The sequence below is a fragment of the Sapajus apella genome, unplaced genomic scaffold (assembly GCF_009761245.1).
Source record: "Sapajus apella isolate SASKATOON/1434 unplaced genomic scaffold, GSC_monkey_1.0 scaffold38, whole genome shotgun sequence".
NCBI classification, from domain to species: domain Eukaryota; kingdom Metazoa; phylum Chordata; class Mammalia; order Primates; family Cebidae; genus Sapajus; species Sapajus apella.
The window spans coordinates 3546488-3563426 of record NW_022436978.1 but is presented as its reverse complement, the minus strand read 5'-3'; the positions used below and the strand labels follow the sequence as shown (position 1 = coordinate 3563426).

The 16939-nt window shown below is 38.8% G+C and overlaps 1 protein-coding gene across 8 annotated transcripts in view; it reads left to right on the top strand.

Annotated features, from left to right (window-relative positions):
• LOC116564763 (zinc finger protein 197) overlaps positions 1-16939 on the top strand; it is an 80178-nt gene that overhangs the window by 57688 nt on the left and 5551 nt on the right. Inside the window, exons 2-6 of one of the 8 annotated variants that reach the window (XM_032298075.1) lie at positions 2490-2687; positions 6766-7235; positions 8736-8889; positions 9162-9253; positions 9530-9656. In XM_032298075.1, the coding sequence (XP_032153966.1) occupies positions 6846-7235; positions 8736-8889; positions 9162-9253; positions 9530-9656 (763 nt within the window). In that variant the 5' untranslated portion in view covers positions 2490-2687; positions 6766-6845. Of the gene's footprint in view, positions 1-2489; positions 2688-3294; positions 3556-6756; positions 7245-8735; positions 8890-9161; positions 9254-9529; positions 9657-16939 lie in introns of those variants that run through there. The other 7 variants (XM_032298073.1, XM_032298076.1, XM_032298074.1 and 4 more) reach the window with 7 other exon arrangements.

Genomic DNA, 16939 nt, shown 5'->3' with positions numbered 1-16939 from the left:
GTGGCCATTGGCAATTGGTGGTCCTTACCAGCTGACAACTCTTTGGTTACATGCTTCCAGGCCACTCCTTAGTAGTAGTGTGAATGATTACAGGCTCTGGTCAGTGGTCCATAGTCTAGTTAGTCATTTTGGCTCCTACCATTCCTTTCTTCTTTCCCAGCAGGCAACAATATGTTTCATCTTACTGAAAGCTTCTAATGGCCTAACTCACTATAGTCTTTGTCCCTTCTGTTTCCAATCCCATAGTGTGTAACTTCTGTCTACCTAGGTAGGGCAGGGGAGGAGAAGGGAGCATTGGTTTACAAGTAAAATTATAATTTAGTGTGGGGAGAACAGCAATCACATTGATCAATATTTCAAAATCTACTCATTCATGTTTTGAGACCCAGAAAGTACTCTTTCCTTGTTCTCTTCCTGCTTGATTGGCTGCTGCTTCTCAGTCTCCTTTGTTGGGTCCTCCTTATCCTTTTTTCTCTGTCATCCAAAGGACCACCAGGATGGCTAACTAGTAGAAAAGAAAGTTTTATTCACAATATCAGTTTACAAACTTGGAGAGATAGTCTCTGGCTTGAACTGAAAGTGATGCTCTCTCTGAAGAACAAAGAGAAAGTTAGAGGTTTTACACAAAGGAGGAATGTTACATATTCCTCTTTGAGAAAGTTCATTGGCACTAGTAAGGGTGTGGGGAGCTGGCAAGCTCTAATTGGTGAGCAACTGCAGTGGGCAAAATTAGTCCTAGAGTTGCAGCAAGTTATCTCAAAAGCTATAGATAAAGCTGGTTTGAGTTACAATAAGCAGTTTCAGCAGTCAAACTTGCAGAGAATAACATTCCTGGAGCAATGTTTTGTATCCTCAGTGCTTCCCCCAGCTAATTTCTCAACTTTGTTTTAGTTAGGTACAACAAGAATGACCCAATTCTTATGATCAGCTTTCACACTTCTTAGCATTTATCACCACCTGACACTTATTTATTTATTTATTTATTTATTTATTTTGAGACGGAGTTTCACTCTTGTTACCCAGGCTGGAGTGCAAAGGCACAATCTCGGCTCACCGCAACCTCCGCCTCCTGGGTTCAGGCAATTCTCCTGCCTCAACCTCCTGAGTAGCTGGGATTACAGGCACGCGCCACCATGCCCAGCTAATGTTTTGTATTTTTAGTAGAGACAGGGTTTCACCATGCTGACCAGGATGGTCTCAATCTCTTGACCTAGTGATCCACCCGCCTCGGCCTCCCAAAGTGCTGGGATTACAGGCTTGGGCCACCGCACCCGGCATGACACATATTTATATTTGTTTTCTGTTTACCCAACTAGAACTGTAAACTCCATGAGAACAGGAACTTTACTTCTTTATTTATGTTCCTAGTGCCCAGAACAATATCTGGCACATGGCAAGTACCCAGTAGTTGAATGAATGAATGAATCAAGGCTGAAGTTTAAGTATGTTGTTTAATGAACACCAGGAGAGAACATGTAGAAATAAACAGAATAAGCCTGGTGCAGTGGCTCACGCCTGTAATTCCAGCACTTTGGAAGGCTGAGGTGGGTGGATCACCTGAGGTAAGGAGTTCAAGACTAGCCTGGCTAACATGGTGAAACCCTGTCTCTACTAAAAATACAAAAAAAAAAAAAAAAAAAAAAAAATTACCCAGGCATGGTGGCGTGTGCCTGTAATCCCAACTACTCTGAATGCAGAGGTGGAGGTTGCACTGAGCCAAGATTGCGCCACTGCACTCCAGCCTGGGCAACAACAGCGAACTCTGTCTCAAAAAAAAAAAAGACATAAATAGAATAACATAAACTTTGCTCATTCAATAAACATTCATCTACAACCTATATGGCTTCAGCTTTGTACTAGGGGCTAAATACATGGGATCCATGCAGACATGGCCCTTCTCCTTTTGGAGCCTTATTGCAGCCATAGTCACATATAGGGGTGTCAATTCCAGAAGTCCACACCTAAGAGACTGAAGACCAAAGAGAGGATCAGAATTCCAGTTTCCTTTATATACATCTAACTTTACCCAGCGTGAGGGACAGCTGAAATAACCTCCTCTTTCAGGGTAGAGATGTCCCCACCATTTGCACATGACTTTGCAACTTCAACCTGATTACTATTTAATATCGTAGCTCCAGTATGTGATCATGTGGGCAAGAGCTACACCACAGTAAGCGAATTCACAAGAGGATGATTTATAATCCATGTTATTTATAGTGGGAACTGCATAGGTTCACGAAGAGACCAGAAAAGTCACCTACCGGGTCATTCAGATGAGAGGTTACTCCCTGTCAAACTCAATTGAAAGGCAAATTAAAACAGAAATGTCCAACTTTCTTTGGCGGCAACAAGCATCCTGAGGCCCTCGGTCCTGTCTTTCATCTCTGCACCCTTCCAGTCCGAAACACAGCGGCCGGTTCTTGTTTGATGTAAGGAATGAGGGCTTATTCCAAGGGCTCAGGAGTTCCGCCTCTCCTCTCGCGCGCTAGGAAAAGAAACGAACCATAGAGATGTGTCTTCCTAGAGATCCCGGATGAGGGGCTGGGAGCAAGCGGAAGTCGCTGTATCTACGGCTCGGCCATTATTCTGTGCCTCGGCTGCCGCAAGGGTCCGTTCCAGTGTCATCTCCTAGCGGCCTGGCGCCGAGGCGGCGGTACCCAAGGCTGGAGCCGCAGCGGGAGCCCCCGGTGAGCGGGGTGGGCTTGGGGGCGGGTGGGCGTGCAAGTGAGGCGGCCTGGGACGCGGGCCTGAGTTTGCTGGGACTGCACAGCCATCGGTGGCCCCTCCCGGGCTCTGACCCCCCGGCACGGTCAGTCCCCAGCTCCGTGTTGGGGGTCGACATCTTGGCCTCGGCAGGGCAGGCAGCGGCCCGGGGAAGGTACTGAGGACAGCAGCTCCGAGTCTGTGTGTGTCTGGACTGGTGCTCCAGTCTAACGGACTCCGCTAGCTCTTTGAGGATAGCTGCCTCAGTAGTCTGCTCCCCCAGCTCAGGCCTTTCTGCTCTTCCTCAGTCTTCTGTGAGGCTGATGCACAGAAACATTCTGAGGCTTCCCTATACCGGTGGCGCCCAGACGTTTTTTTTTTTTTTTTTTTTTTTAAGGAATGGAACAATTGTCATCTTTTAGTTTTGTAATATGATGGTATTTAAAAATCAAACTTGAAACCACCCATACCACCCTTACTTCAAGAGTACATTTTAACACAAAGTACTAAGACCGTAAACTCAGAATAAATGTTGCCCACGTCATTGGCAACTTGTCAGTGACGATTGTTACTGGTTTTCTCTTTTTGCAGCTTGCCAGATTAAAGCTTTATCGTGGACTGGTGTTTGGAAACCGTTGTTTTAGAACAGTTGTTTGGGTTTCATAAGTTTCTTCGTAGATGGAATTGTTTTGGACTTCTGGAATTAGAATCCCTGAAATCAGAATTTGTTCCCACATCTCAACTAGCTAAGTGCCCTTGAGTGGATTAGTTCCTCTGATCTTTTTGTTCTTTTTAACTTCTGCCTTGAAAACCTTTTGTGAGAAGCAAATAAAATGTATATTTAATAACTTGTTATTTTTATGTTATTTTTATCTGCAAAATAAGTGTAAATAGAGTTCTGATAATTTGCTGTAGAAAATTATTCAAAATTCTTTTTAAAAATTCCTTTCCATCACCCCCAGATCAGTTACCAAGGACTGCCAAGTTTTTCTCAATTGCCTTATCCCTACTAGGGGATAAGTAAGTTCCTACTTCGTTTAGAACTTAGTCATGTGTTGAGACTATTACAAAAATCTAACTGGCCTTTCTTGTTATCCAGTCCCCCCACCCCCACCATTCCCCACTAATAGAGTCCTGACACCTCTTAAGAGTCTCTTCATGCTCATAGTGGAAAAGATCTTTCTAATTATGGTACAATACCCAGAAGTTATAAAAGATTGCATGGCAAAAAACACTTTAAGCAAAGTCACATGGCACATAATATGGTCTCAAAGACACTTGACAAACTGGGAAAAATTTGCACCTGCCATTCCTATGTGATAAAAATGTGTACAAATTAACAAGACCCAACACCTCAATAGAAACACAGGCAAAATATATGAATAGTTACTTGAAAAAATATACAAATGACTGTCAATATAGTAATTCACTCAAAATGCAAGTTAAAAATTTGGCAAAGAGCACAAACTTTAACAACTGTATTGGTGAGAGTGAGGAAAGGCACTCCCATACAGCTGTTTCTGATGGGGGTATAAATGATAAACTGGTACAGTCCTAATGAGGTCAAATTGAAAATACCAAAATTATACCTGCATACCTTTTGACTCAGCAATTCTGTTTCAAAGAACTTTTCTTATATGTGACTATACACATCCAAACTGATGTATGCACAAGATTATTCATGATAATATTGTTGGTAATAAGAAATGATTGAAAACTACCCAAACATTCCATCCATGCTGGCATGAATAATTATGATACATCTATGCATCCATAAAAATGGGGAGAGGGGCTGTGTATTGACAGGAAAGACCTCTAAGACGTTATTAATTGAGAATAGGAAAATGTAGCACATTCATGGTGTACCACCATCTGTGAAAAAAGGGAAATAGAAAACAATAAATGTATACACACATATGCATAAATAACTGGAAAGATACATAAGAAGCTAACAGGGAGAAGGAAACTTTACACAATATGCGTTTTATAATCTGAAATTTTGAGCAAGTGAGTATATTACCTATTTTTAAAAATACGAAAAAATGTAAAACCTCTTTAATGCTTAAATGGAAGTAAAACTGCTTCACTTACAGGACTCAATGACCTCCTCAGAATACTGCCTCTCAAGAGCCTTTAGAATTTAACTTATGTTTACCTCTCTGCTCTACTCCTACAATCTTGCCTCCAAAGTTTACTTTCATTCTCTGGTTTTCCTTCACAAAGTTATGTGTCACTCCGTTGCTTTTGAAAATAGTTTCTTTCTTCCTGAAATGGCTTTCCTCATAGTCCTGTGATCCTTTTATTTTTCCTTAAAAGTCCAATCCAAAGGTACCTTTCATGGCCAGGAGCGGTGGCTCATGTCTGTAATCCCAGCACTTTGGGAGGCCGAGGTGGGCAGATCACTTGAGGTCAGGAGTTCAAGACCAACCTGGGCAATATGGTGAAACCCCATCTCTACCAAAAATACAAAAATTAGCTGGGCATGGTGGCGCAAGCCTGTAGTCCCAGCTACCCGGGAGGCTGAGACAGGAGAACTTGAACCCATGAGGCAGAGGTTGCAGTGAGCTGAGATCACGCCACTGCACTCCCACCTGGGTGACAGGGAGACTCCATCTCAAAAATAAAAAATTACCCTTCATTAATCCTCTCTGTAGTTTTATGTTCTCCTATTACTTATACTTACACATTATATTGAAATTATGTTTATATTTCTGCCCCCCCACCCCCAGTTGTTATAAGCAGGCTCTCTTTAAGGGTCTATGTGTTCAAATAATGAGGATGCTTTCATATGTCACTGATGCTGATATAACTGTTATAACCTTAAAAGCTTAAAAATACTTGTACTCCTCAGCCCAACAATTCTAGGAATTTATCCTGAAAAAATAAGCAGAGATGTAACTAAAAATTTGTTAGCAAGGATAGCCATTGTAACCTTTTTAATAATAGGGGAAAGTTAGAATTAATCTATGATAATTAGTTAGAAATTATTGTAGAAGATAGAAATAATCTATTATAATCTGTAATTTGTAGATTATAATCTATAAATGTCCAGCAACAGGGGGCTATTAAGTATAGATGGACTCATACAGCTCTTAAAAATAATGAAGAATAGTTAATGTGTTCACAACATAATAAGTGAGAAAAGCTATAGAGCAATACACTTGGATCCAATCTTTAACCCACACTGGTGCATAGAAAAAGGGCTAGAATGACATAGTTCTGAATAATAGCAGTGATTGTTTTCTGGTTTTATAAATTTTTGGTTTTATAATTAGAAACATATATGTTGTTTCTAAAGAATAGTTGATTTCTAGAGAGCAGGTCTAAGTTCTGTATAATAAAACCTTATTCAGATTTATCCACCTGTGGGACTAGGTGTGAAAAGATAACAGCAAGATGGAAATTTATCCAAATATTTTGATTAACAGAATGAACAATTTTCAGAGAATTAAAAGCATGTAGAGCAAAATTACACAGAACTTAATACAGCCTTTCTTTGTTAATCGAGGAGGTGGATAGGATTTTATCTCATGTGTGTCATGATTAAGACTGTGATTACTTGTTAACTCTGTGGAACATAGGAAAGAGTGCTAGTTACAGAGGGTAATAAGTAACATTTAAACCAATGTACCAGGCACTGTCCAAAAACTTGAAATGTATTTAGACATCAGATTCTCATAACAACCCCATGAGTTAGGAACTGTTACTATCCCTATTTTACAGATTAAAAAACTAAGGCTCAGAAGTGAGGGACTCGTTCCAGGTTATACAGGAGTAGCCAGGATGCTCATTGTTAGAGTGGTAAAGAATCTATTGTAGTTAGATGAAGAGATCCTATGAATAAAGACCAAAGGAAATTCATGTGTTTGGTTTCAGCAGTCTGGGTAACATGAGTGTCTGTGTCCCAGAGCCTTAAGTGGGAGGCGTCAGAGGAAACACTCTCTAGAGTCTGGAACCTTGCACTCACAAACGTTCTCTTTATTACTGGGAGCTGACTGGGGCCTGGAAAGCTCAGCTCTTTCTCTGGGCTAATTTTAACAATGATTTCTTGAGGTCTTGTAGATGATACTCTCCAAACTCTAAGGAAGAAGTCAAGGATTAAGGAGACCTGGACTGGAGAGGAGCCTTTTTCTAAAACAACAATGACAAGAGAAAATTGGGCCCACAATGCTTTGAGACAAGAGGGCCTTGTGAAGGGGAAGGATGATACTTGGAAATGGGGAACCAGCTTCCAAGGAAGCAGCTCCTCTGTTTGGGAGACCTCCCACCTGCACTTTAGACAATTACGTTACCATGAGACATCTGGACCCCAGGAGGCTCTGAGCCGGCTCAGAGAACTCTGTCGCCGGTGGCTGAGACCAGAAGCACGTACCAAGGCACAGATCCTGGAGCTGCTGGTGCTGGAGCAGTTTCTGAGCATCCTGCCTGGGGAGATTCGGACTTGGGTGCAGCTCCATCGCCCTGGGAGTGGCGAGGAGGCTGTGGCCCTGGTAGAGGAGCTGCAGAAAGACCTTGATGGACCAGCAATAAAAGTGAGAAAGGTGGGGAGGGAAGGTGGGTATTGGGATGAAGGGAAGGAAAGAATTGAGGCTGGGCTAGAGGGTGTGATTTTCATTAAAAATTAATAGCACACTAGCCACCCTAACAATAATTAAAGCAGATTCATGAGTATTCAGATCATAGAATATGTCTGTAGAGAAATGGATTTATGTTGAGGTGTCTTTGGTTCCAACTTAGAAGCAGCACAAAAACATTGACTCTGTTTTGTCACCTGGGTAGTGCTTGCTAATGCTGAGTTTGGATCAAGAACCTGAAGAAGAAATGTTGCTAAGTTTTTTCCTAAATAGAAGCATATGTATTGTCTCTATAATTCTGTTTGGAATGGTGATGTAGGCATAGAGTATAAAAGGCCAGGCACAGTGGCTCATGCCTATAATCCCAACACTTTGGGAGGCTGAGGTGGGAGGATCACTTGAGGCCACAAGTTCAAGACCAGCCTGCACAACATGGGAAAACTTCTTCTCTACAAAAAATTTAAAAAATTAGCCAGGTGTAGTGGCAAGTACCTGTTGTCCCAACTACTTAGAAGGCTAAGGTGGGAGGATCACTTGAGCCCAGGAGGTTGAGGCAGCAGTGAGCTATGATCACACCATTGCACTCCAGCCTGGGTAACAGAGTAAGATCCTGTCTTTAAATAAATAAATAAATAGAATGCCAGTAGCATAACAAGAATGAAACTTTCCAGGTGAGACCTCCTCTTGTGTGCCCTCCTGGGGATTCTGCAAGCCAAGGGATTGGGTTAAGATATTTGCTTCTGATAAGATTTATATCCTTGACCATTAGATTGGGATCTTAATGTAGCCTATCATGTGTGAGATTTCTTCTGTACATCTATAGCTCACTAGAAACATTTCTGTATAAGACATCTGAATCATAACTCAAACTTGGGTGTGGCATTAAGGATAGGCTTGTTCTTTTAATCATAAAGTGAAAAATCTTAGAGCTATATATTTCGTTACAAATTAATACATCCTCATTTGTGATATAAGGAAACCGAGGCAGACATCTAGCTGGCCGCAAAACCAAGTGTCTTGGTGCCGATTTTAATGTTACTTGTATTTGAGCACAGAGGACTAGGTAAAGAGGTCAGTACTTAGATGGTAAATAAGTAGAAGAGATGTGACTGAAGTCCGTTCTAAAACTAAGTCTGAAACTAAAATCCATGCTCTTAATTACTGTTTATTACTTCCCATTCCCTCCTTAACCCACACCCAGGTCTGGCTTCTGTTCCTACCATTCTGTTGTACAGTCTCCTCTGGGAGAGGTCACCAGTGCCATGAGTGGGGCTTGAGGGCAGCTCCATTGTTCTCATTGCAAAGTTTTATTGCTGTTTTGATGGCTCCATACTTGAGGTGGGTCTCTCTGATCTCACAGTTCTAGATTGTGGGCAGAAAGAGGTCCACAGTGCTTAGGTGAGTCCTTTTTCTGGAGGAACAAGAAGAGCCAGTATGTTTTGTTTTACTGATTTCCAGGTTCCAGTCCTTGTCCAGGATCAGAGCCCTCTCCAAAAGGCAGTGAGCACTCCAGGAACACTTCCTCCTATACTTCCTGGCAGCCACATAGCAGCTGAAATTTGCCTGCATCCTACTGATCCAGTGGCATTCAACTTCCAGGATCCTCAAAATGGTATTTACTCAGTGCTCTGGGCTTTGGGCTGTTCCAGGACCCTTTCTGTGGCTCAACTCCTACTTCCAGGGAGTTGCTTCTTCTGCTACCCTGTCTAGGAATCTCTTACAGTGCCAGTTCCTTTCTGTTGTTTCTGCTGTTCCCACCTTCTTTCTTGGGCCCCTCTGACCTTGTATCCATTTTTATTGCTACTCTTTGTGTTATTCCAGCTCTGCAAGTGGGGGTCACTCAGAATTTGTAGGTCCCACATGCAGCTTTTTCTCTTTCCTCAGATAGTCCTGCCCCTGAAGCTTCTGCCCTTTCTCAGGAAGAGAACCCAAGAAATCAATTAATGGCACTTATGCTCCTAACAGCCCAACCCCAGGTAAGGTTAACATCCTCTTTCCTTCCCATCTGCACAACCTCACTGTGGCTGAATTGCCCTCTCTCATCCTTGTACTTCAATGTCCAGTCAGTTCCTATTTCTAAATCAAGGTCTATGCTGTTGGAAGATAGACTTTATATGTGATCTCCTTGTGTCTCCCTGATGTCTGTTGTGCACTCCTGGTCTCACAGTATATCCCTTCCCCAGAAGCGAAGGGAACCTTTCAACAGGCAAGCTCCTGGGCATTGGTAATCTCACACACACCTGTTGTTTCAGGAGTTGGTGATGTTTGAGGAGGTGTCAGTATGCTTCACTTCAGAGGAATGGGCATGTCTTGGCCCAATCCAGAGGGCCTTGTACTGGGATGTGATGCTGGAGAATTATGGAAATGTGACCTCCCTAGGTAAGGACCCTTCTTTCTGTGATGCTTACCTTTACTTCATCAGCCTTTGTTTGTTTTCTGATTATAAAGGTAACATATACCTATTTTGTAAAATACTGAATACTACAAAGAAGAAAAAAAACTTCCTTAATATTGCTATTTCCAGACAACTATTATCATTTTGATATATTACCTTTCTGGTTTTTCTATATGTTTGAAAGATTTTTTACATTGTTCAAATGTATGTGTTTGTGTGTGTATCTGTATACGGTTTTATAGGTTGCTTTCCTTGTGTGTGTTCTCGAATGTTACAAACTCTTTGCAGTTATTATCTATATTGGCTATATGATTTGTGCCATAATTCAGTTAGCCATTTCCTTATTTTGAATAATTGCTATGATAATTATCTATCCCCGTGCCTAATGTCTTCTAAAATATCTTATTATTTTTAGAAGTACAATTACTGGACATAAGCGTTTGAATGGCTTTAAGGCTCTGGCTTCATATTGCCAAATTACTTTCCATAGTGATCCCTGTCCTCTCTGTTCTTATCATTGGTGTATAAGAACACTCCTTTTGCTCTGTTTTCATTTGTACTGAGGAATCCCACAATTCTAAATTATTGCTAATATATTTTTAAAGTTATAATATCTATTCTAAAGTAGATTTCTTTGATAAGTAATAAAAGAATATTTCAAAATTTTTTATTAGCCATTTTTGCTTCCAGCAAACATCAAATACCTACAGTAGTACAGCTGTGAAAATGATGTGATTTTTGCCCTTAAATATCTTATGATGGTTTAGGAGATGATTATAGAAATATTAAATGTACAAGGCAGAGTAAAATAATTGGTACAAGAGTGGCATAAACCTGGTGTGATGGAAATGCAGAAAACAGAGCAATCAATTCCATTCCTGGGGCTTAGGAAAGGCCATAAAGGAGGTAGCATTTATACTGGAACTTGAAGAAAAATGTAGAATTCTGTTTGGAGAAATCAACATTCAGAACTGGATAATCAGCCACAGGAACTAATTTTGACTGAAATACAGATTGACAGTATCAGTTTAAATGGCTGCAGAGTATTCCATGTTCCATGCAGAGTATTCATGCTTTACAATGACAGCTTTATGATTCTGAATGTTTCTATTCAAGAACATTATATAACATTCCATTTTTTCTGTACTGCCTTTGTATGTATTAGGCATGTTTTAAAATCGCCTAGATCTTGCATATTTCTGGTAATATTTATTATTTGAAATTAGAGTCTTTTCTATATTTTCTAATTGACTGTCATTTACATATATGAAAGTACTGTTTTTAAATATGTTAATTTTGTACCCAGCAACTTTATTATTTTATTGTCTTTAGTAATTTATACTGTATATTTTCATATTTTGAGACTGTATCCTTTAGTATCTCAGCAGTGGCAGTGGTGGGTCAGTCTGTAGATTTTATACTTTGATAGATACTACCAAACTTCTTTCTACCAATGATACCTGAATTGAACTCCTACAGAAAGAGCACACAGGAGAGCCAATTTCCCCTGGATCTGCTCATGATTTGGTCAGTGTTTTAATTAAATCTTTGCTAGGTAGATCAAGAATACTATCTTTTGTTTGTTTGTTTTTCATGTTTTCATTATTACTGTGATTGAAATCTCTTCATATGTTTACTGGTCGTTTTACTGCTATTCTTATACTTCCTATACATATAGGACTGCTAACGCTTTGTCAATTGTTGCATATGCTTTTCCCATTTGTTTGCCTTTCAATATTATTTATTAATTTTTTTAAGCCTTAGAAAATATTTTATGTTGTTAAACTTAGCAGTATTTTCCTTTATGGTCTTAGTGGTCTTTTTCGTCATAAAATTATTTTTTAAACCTACCTGTGTTTTCGTAAGATACTTTTATTATTTTATTTTGATATTTAAGCTTTAATCCATCTTGATATTTATCAATTTATCTTGATATGTAGAATGACATAGACATCTTGTGGAGGGGTTTTCCTGTTTCTGAGATGGCAGTCTCACTATGTTGCCCAGGCTGGCCTCAAATTCCTGGCCTCAAGCAAACATTCCATCCCAGCTTCCCAAGTAGTTGCGACTATAAGCATGCACTACCATCCCAGCTTTTTTTTTTAACCCAAGTGGCTTTCAGTAGTTTCAAAGCTATTTACTCAATAATCAATCTTTTCTAAAAATTTTAAAATAGACTTTATGGATTAATTGGCTAACTTTATTAAAAACACTCACCATGGACCCATACCTCATGCTATACACTAAAATAAATTCCAGATAGGTCTAAGAGTTAAATTAAAAAAAAAAAACCATAAAATAATGTAATTGCTTGATTATTCTAGCTCTTTGAAGAAAGAGAAACTTGAACCAACTTTAATACGTTTAAAAAAAAAATCTCACTGCAATGTTGTTGGGGCTTTGGGCAAGCAGATGCCTAATGTTTATTCCCGCTGACTTAGTAACTCAGATTTGAGGGGGATATATTAAAGAACCTCTGATTTGAGGTTCAGAAAGTGGGAATATAAGTCATATGTCTAAAAATAGTCCCAGGTAACTATCGTGGTTAAAAGTTGGGCAAAACAAATTCCCTAAGATCAAGTACTAAGCAGAGAATGGTGTTTTGACCTAATAGTATATTATGAAATTATCAAATATTATGATAACTCTGTGTACTCAATTTTCATACATCAATAAACTGTGATAGAAAAACAGACTCTCAGATAACTTGAACATACTACTTCCGTATGTAAAATATTTGTGTATGTTTATTTAGGAGATTGGACTAGAATTTGAAGGAAAGTATTAAGAAATATTGAGTACCTTCCATGTTAGGCTTAGCTCCTGCCTTAAAGTACATTCAAATTGGAGAGAAGACATTTCCACTTATAATTACAATACAATTTGGCACATGCTGTATAATAAAAGCATGTATAAGGTTATGTGAGCCCATAGGAACCTGGGAATGATGAAAGGATTGGGACAGTGGGAGGAGGAGGAGGAGGATTGTTCCCAGTTCTTCCACCAGGAGGGAAAGATTTATAACAGTTTTATTGAGGTATATTTAATATACCATAAAATTCACCATTTAAAATATACAGTTCCGTGCTTGTTGTATATTCACCAAGTTGTGCAACCATCACCACAATGAATTTTAAAACATTTTCATCACCCCCAAAAGAAACCTTGCACCCTTCAGCAGTCCACCCTCATTTCACATAACTCATTCCTCCAATCTAGCCCTAGCAGGCACCAATCTTTCTACCTCTATAGATTTGTGTATTTGAAACATTTCACGTAAATGGAATCATGCAATATGTGGTCATTTGTGACTGGTTTCTTTTAGTTGACATAGTGTTTTTAAGCCTTATCCATGTTGTATCAGGTATCAGTTCTTTATTTCTTTTTAATGCCAAATAATATTCCATTGAACGGATATATCTCCATTTATCAGCTGATGAACGCTTAGGTACTTCCACTTTTGGTCCATTATGAATAATGCTGCTATGAACATTTGTGTACAATTTTTGTGTGGATATATGTTTTCCTTTCTCTTGGGTATACACCCAGGGGTAGAATTGCTGGGTCTTATGATAACTCTGTCTTTAATCATTTGAGGAACTGCCAGACTGTTTTCCAAAGCAACTGTGCAATTTTACACTCCTACCAGCATTATATAAACGTTCCAGTTTTTCTACATCATCCCTATCACTTGTCATTATCTGTCTTTTTTATTTTAATTATCCTAATGGGTCTGAAATGATATCTCACTGTGGTTTCAATATGCATTGCCCTGATGGTTAATGATGTTGAGCAACTTTTTATGTTATTACTGACTGTATGTATATCTTTGGAGAAAACTGTCTATTCAGATTCTTTGTCTATATTTTAACTAGGTTATTTGTCGTTTTATTACTAAGTTGTAATAATTCTTTATATAGTCTAGATATAAGTTCTTTAACAAATACATGATTTACAAATATTTTCTTCCATTCTGTGGGGTCTTGCCCTATTGTCCAGGCTGGAGTGTAGTGGTTCGATCATAGCTTACTGCAGCCTCGAACTCGTGGGCCCAAGCGATCCTCTCACCTTAGCCTCCTGAGTAGCTGGGATTACAGGTGCACCCCACCAGCCTGGCTAATTTTAAATTTTTTGTAGAGACAGAGTCTCACTGTGTTTCCCAAGCTGGTCTTGAACTCCTAGCCTCAAACAATCTTCCTGCTTCAGCCTCCCCAAGTGCTGGCATTACAGGCTTGAGCCACTTGGCCTGGTGACTTTTCCCTTTCTTGATGGTATCCTTTGAAGGACAAAAGTCATTAATTTTAATGAGTTAGAGTTTTTTTTTTTTTTTCTTTTGTTGCTTCTGCTTTTGGTGTCATATCTAAGAAACTATCACTAATCCAAGGCCAGGAAGATTTATGTCTATATTTTCTTTTAAGTTTTAGCTCTTACATTTAGGTCTTTTATCTATTTTGAGTTAATTTTTGTATATAGTATGAGGTAAGGATCTATCTTTATTCTTCTGCATGTGGTACCATTTATCCCAGGCACCATTTGTTTAAAAGACTGTGCTTTCCCCATTGCATTGTTTTGGCACCCTTTTAAAAAAGCAGTTGATCATAAATATGAGGGTTTATTTCTAAAGTCTCAGTTCTAGTCCTTTGATCTGTATGTCTATCCTTATGTCAGTATCATCCTCTCTTACTATTTTGGCTTCATAGTACATTTTAAAATAAAAAGGTGTGAGTCTTCCAACTATGTTCTTTTTCAAGATTGTTTTAGCTACTCTAGGTCTCTTGACTTTCCATCTTAATTTTAGTATCAGCCTGTCAATATATTTGAAGAAGCCAGTTAAGATTTTTATAGGTATTGCAATGAATCTGTAGATCAATTTGAGTAGTATTGACATTTACCAATGTTAAGTCTTTTAATCTTTGAACATGAGGTATCTTTCCATTTATTTAGGCCCTCGATTTCTTTCAATAATATTTTGTAGTTTTCAGGATAGAAGTTCTTCTTTTGTTAAATTTATCCTAATCTTATTGTTTCTGTGACTATTATAAATGTTTTTTTAATTTCCTTTGTGGATTATTTATTGCTAATGAATAGAAATATCACTGACTTTTTTTATGAGATGGGATTTTATATGTTTCTCAGGCTGACCTTGAACTCCTTGGTTCAAGCAGTCCTCTGCCTCAACCTACTAAGTAGCTGGGACTACAGGTGTGTGCCACCATCTCAGGCTGATTTTTATATCTTGAGCTTGTATCCTGCAATCTTGCTGTACTTGTTAGTTCCAATAGTTTTTTAGTTATTTCTAAGGATTGTTTAGATGCAAGATTTTGTCATCTGCAAATAGAGATAATTTTACTTCTTCCTTTCCAATCTGGATGTCTTTTATTTCTCTTGCCTAATTGCTCTGGCTAGAACCTCCAGTACATATTGACTAGAAGTGGCAAGAGCAGACAGCTTTTTTTGTTCTTGGTCTTAGAGAGAACACATTTAATCTTTCACCATGAAATATAATTTAATTTTTTTGAACAGGATCTTATTCTGTCACTCAGAGTAGAGTGCAGTAGCATGATCATGGCTCACTACATCCTCAACTTCCTGGGCTGAAGTAATCCTCGTAATCCTCTTACCTCAGCCTCCCACATATCTAGGACCACAGGCACACACCAACATTCCCAGATAATTATTTGTTTTTATTTTTATTTATTTTTTTCTGTAGAGTCAGTGTCTCACCATGTTCCCCAAGCTGGTCTCAAACTCCTGGCCTCAAACTCCTGGTCTCAAATCTACCTACCTTGGCTTGCCAAAGTATGAGCCACTGTGCCTGGCCAGAAATCCCCTTCTATTCCAACTTTGTTGAGTGTTTTTATCACTGTGGAGTGTTTTTATCTATTGTCTTGATGATGTGGTTTTTGTTCTTCATTTTGTTAATATGGTGTATTACATTAATTGTTTTCCTAGTGTTATGCCAACATTATTTTCCTGTGATAAATCTCACTTGGTCATGGTGTATAATTCTTTTTATGTGTTGCTAGTTTTAGTTAGCATTTTGTTGAGGATTTGTATGTTTGTATTCATATGCTATATTAGTCTATAGTTTTCTTTTTTGTGATGTTGTCTGGTTTTGCTATCAGGGCAATACTGGCTTCACAGAATTAATTGGGAAATGTCTCCGTTTATTGGAAGAATTTGTGAAGAACTGGTATTCTTTTAAGGTTTGGTAGAATTCGCCAGTGAAGCAACCTGAGCCTGGGTTTTTTGTGTGTGGGAGGGTAATTCTTTTTTTTAATTACTGATTCAATTTTTTTTCCCCTGTTGTAGACCTACTCAGATTTTCCATTTTTTTCTTGAGTCAGTTTTAGCAGTTTGTGGCTTTCTAGGAATTTGCCTATTTCATATAAGTTGTCTTAATTTATTGACACCATATCATTCATAGTTTTATTTATACTCCTTTTTATTTTTTTTTTTAATTTTTTATTTTTTCAAGAGTGGGTAAGATGAGGATAGAAATTCTCACTCTGACTCCTTTTTATTTTTTTAAGATTAGCATTAATGGTCAGAGAGTGATGACTTTAGAGCTTAGTTTTAAAGGGTGTAGGTCTGGGCTTGGGTAGTGAGTTGGAAAGAGGAAGAGCAATTCAGGTAGAGGAAAGGACATGGGCAGTGATAGGCAAGAAATGACATGTTTGGGCAGTTGCATGTAGTACACTGTGGCTAGAGTCTAGGGGCATAAGAGATACTGACAATAGTTGATACCAGAAAAACAGGCAGTGTGTGAAGATATCCCTTTGACCCTGCTGGCTATTTATGCTTTGTCCTGTAGGCAATGAAGAGTTAGATGTTTTGAGCAGGTGAGTGACATGATCAAATTTACCAATTGGAAAGATCATTGACAATAAAGGTACACATGGATTGGGGCAGATGAAAGGCAAGAAGAGGAGTGTTAGAGGCAGGAAAGCCTGTCTGTTCCTTGCAGGCTTCATTCACTAAAGATTATGGAAAGTAACAAGCTGCTCCTATCATTCTGACATTTTTCTACCAAGTCTTAAAAAGCTCATAGGCCCATATATAGCCTGATTCCTAAACTAAAACATCAAATAGTTTAACCAGCTAATTAGCTACTGATAACAAGAGTTGCTAATTTCTTAACCATTTTCCATCTCAGTTTAACCACTTATAACAGTTCATTTCCTTAAAGCGTGCTTCATTACATAGAAGCAGCCCTCCTCTCCACTAGCATTCTCCTCGTCTTTGTTTTTTGTTTTGTTTTGTTTGT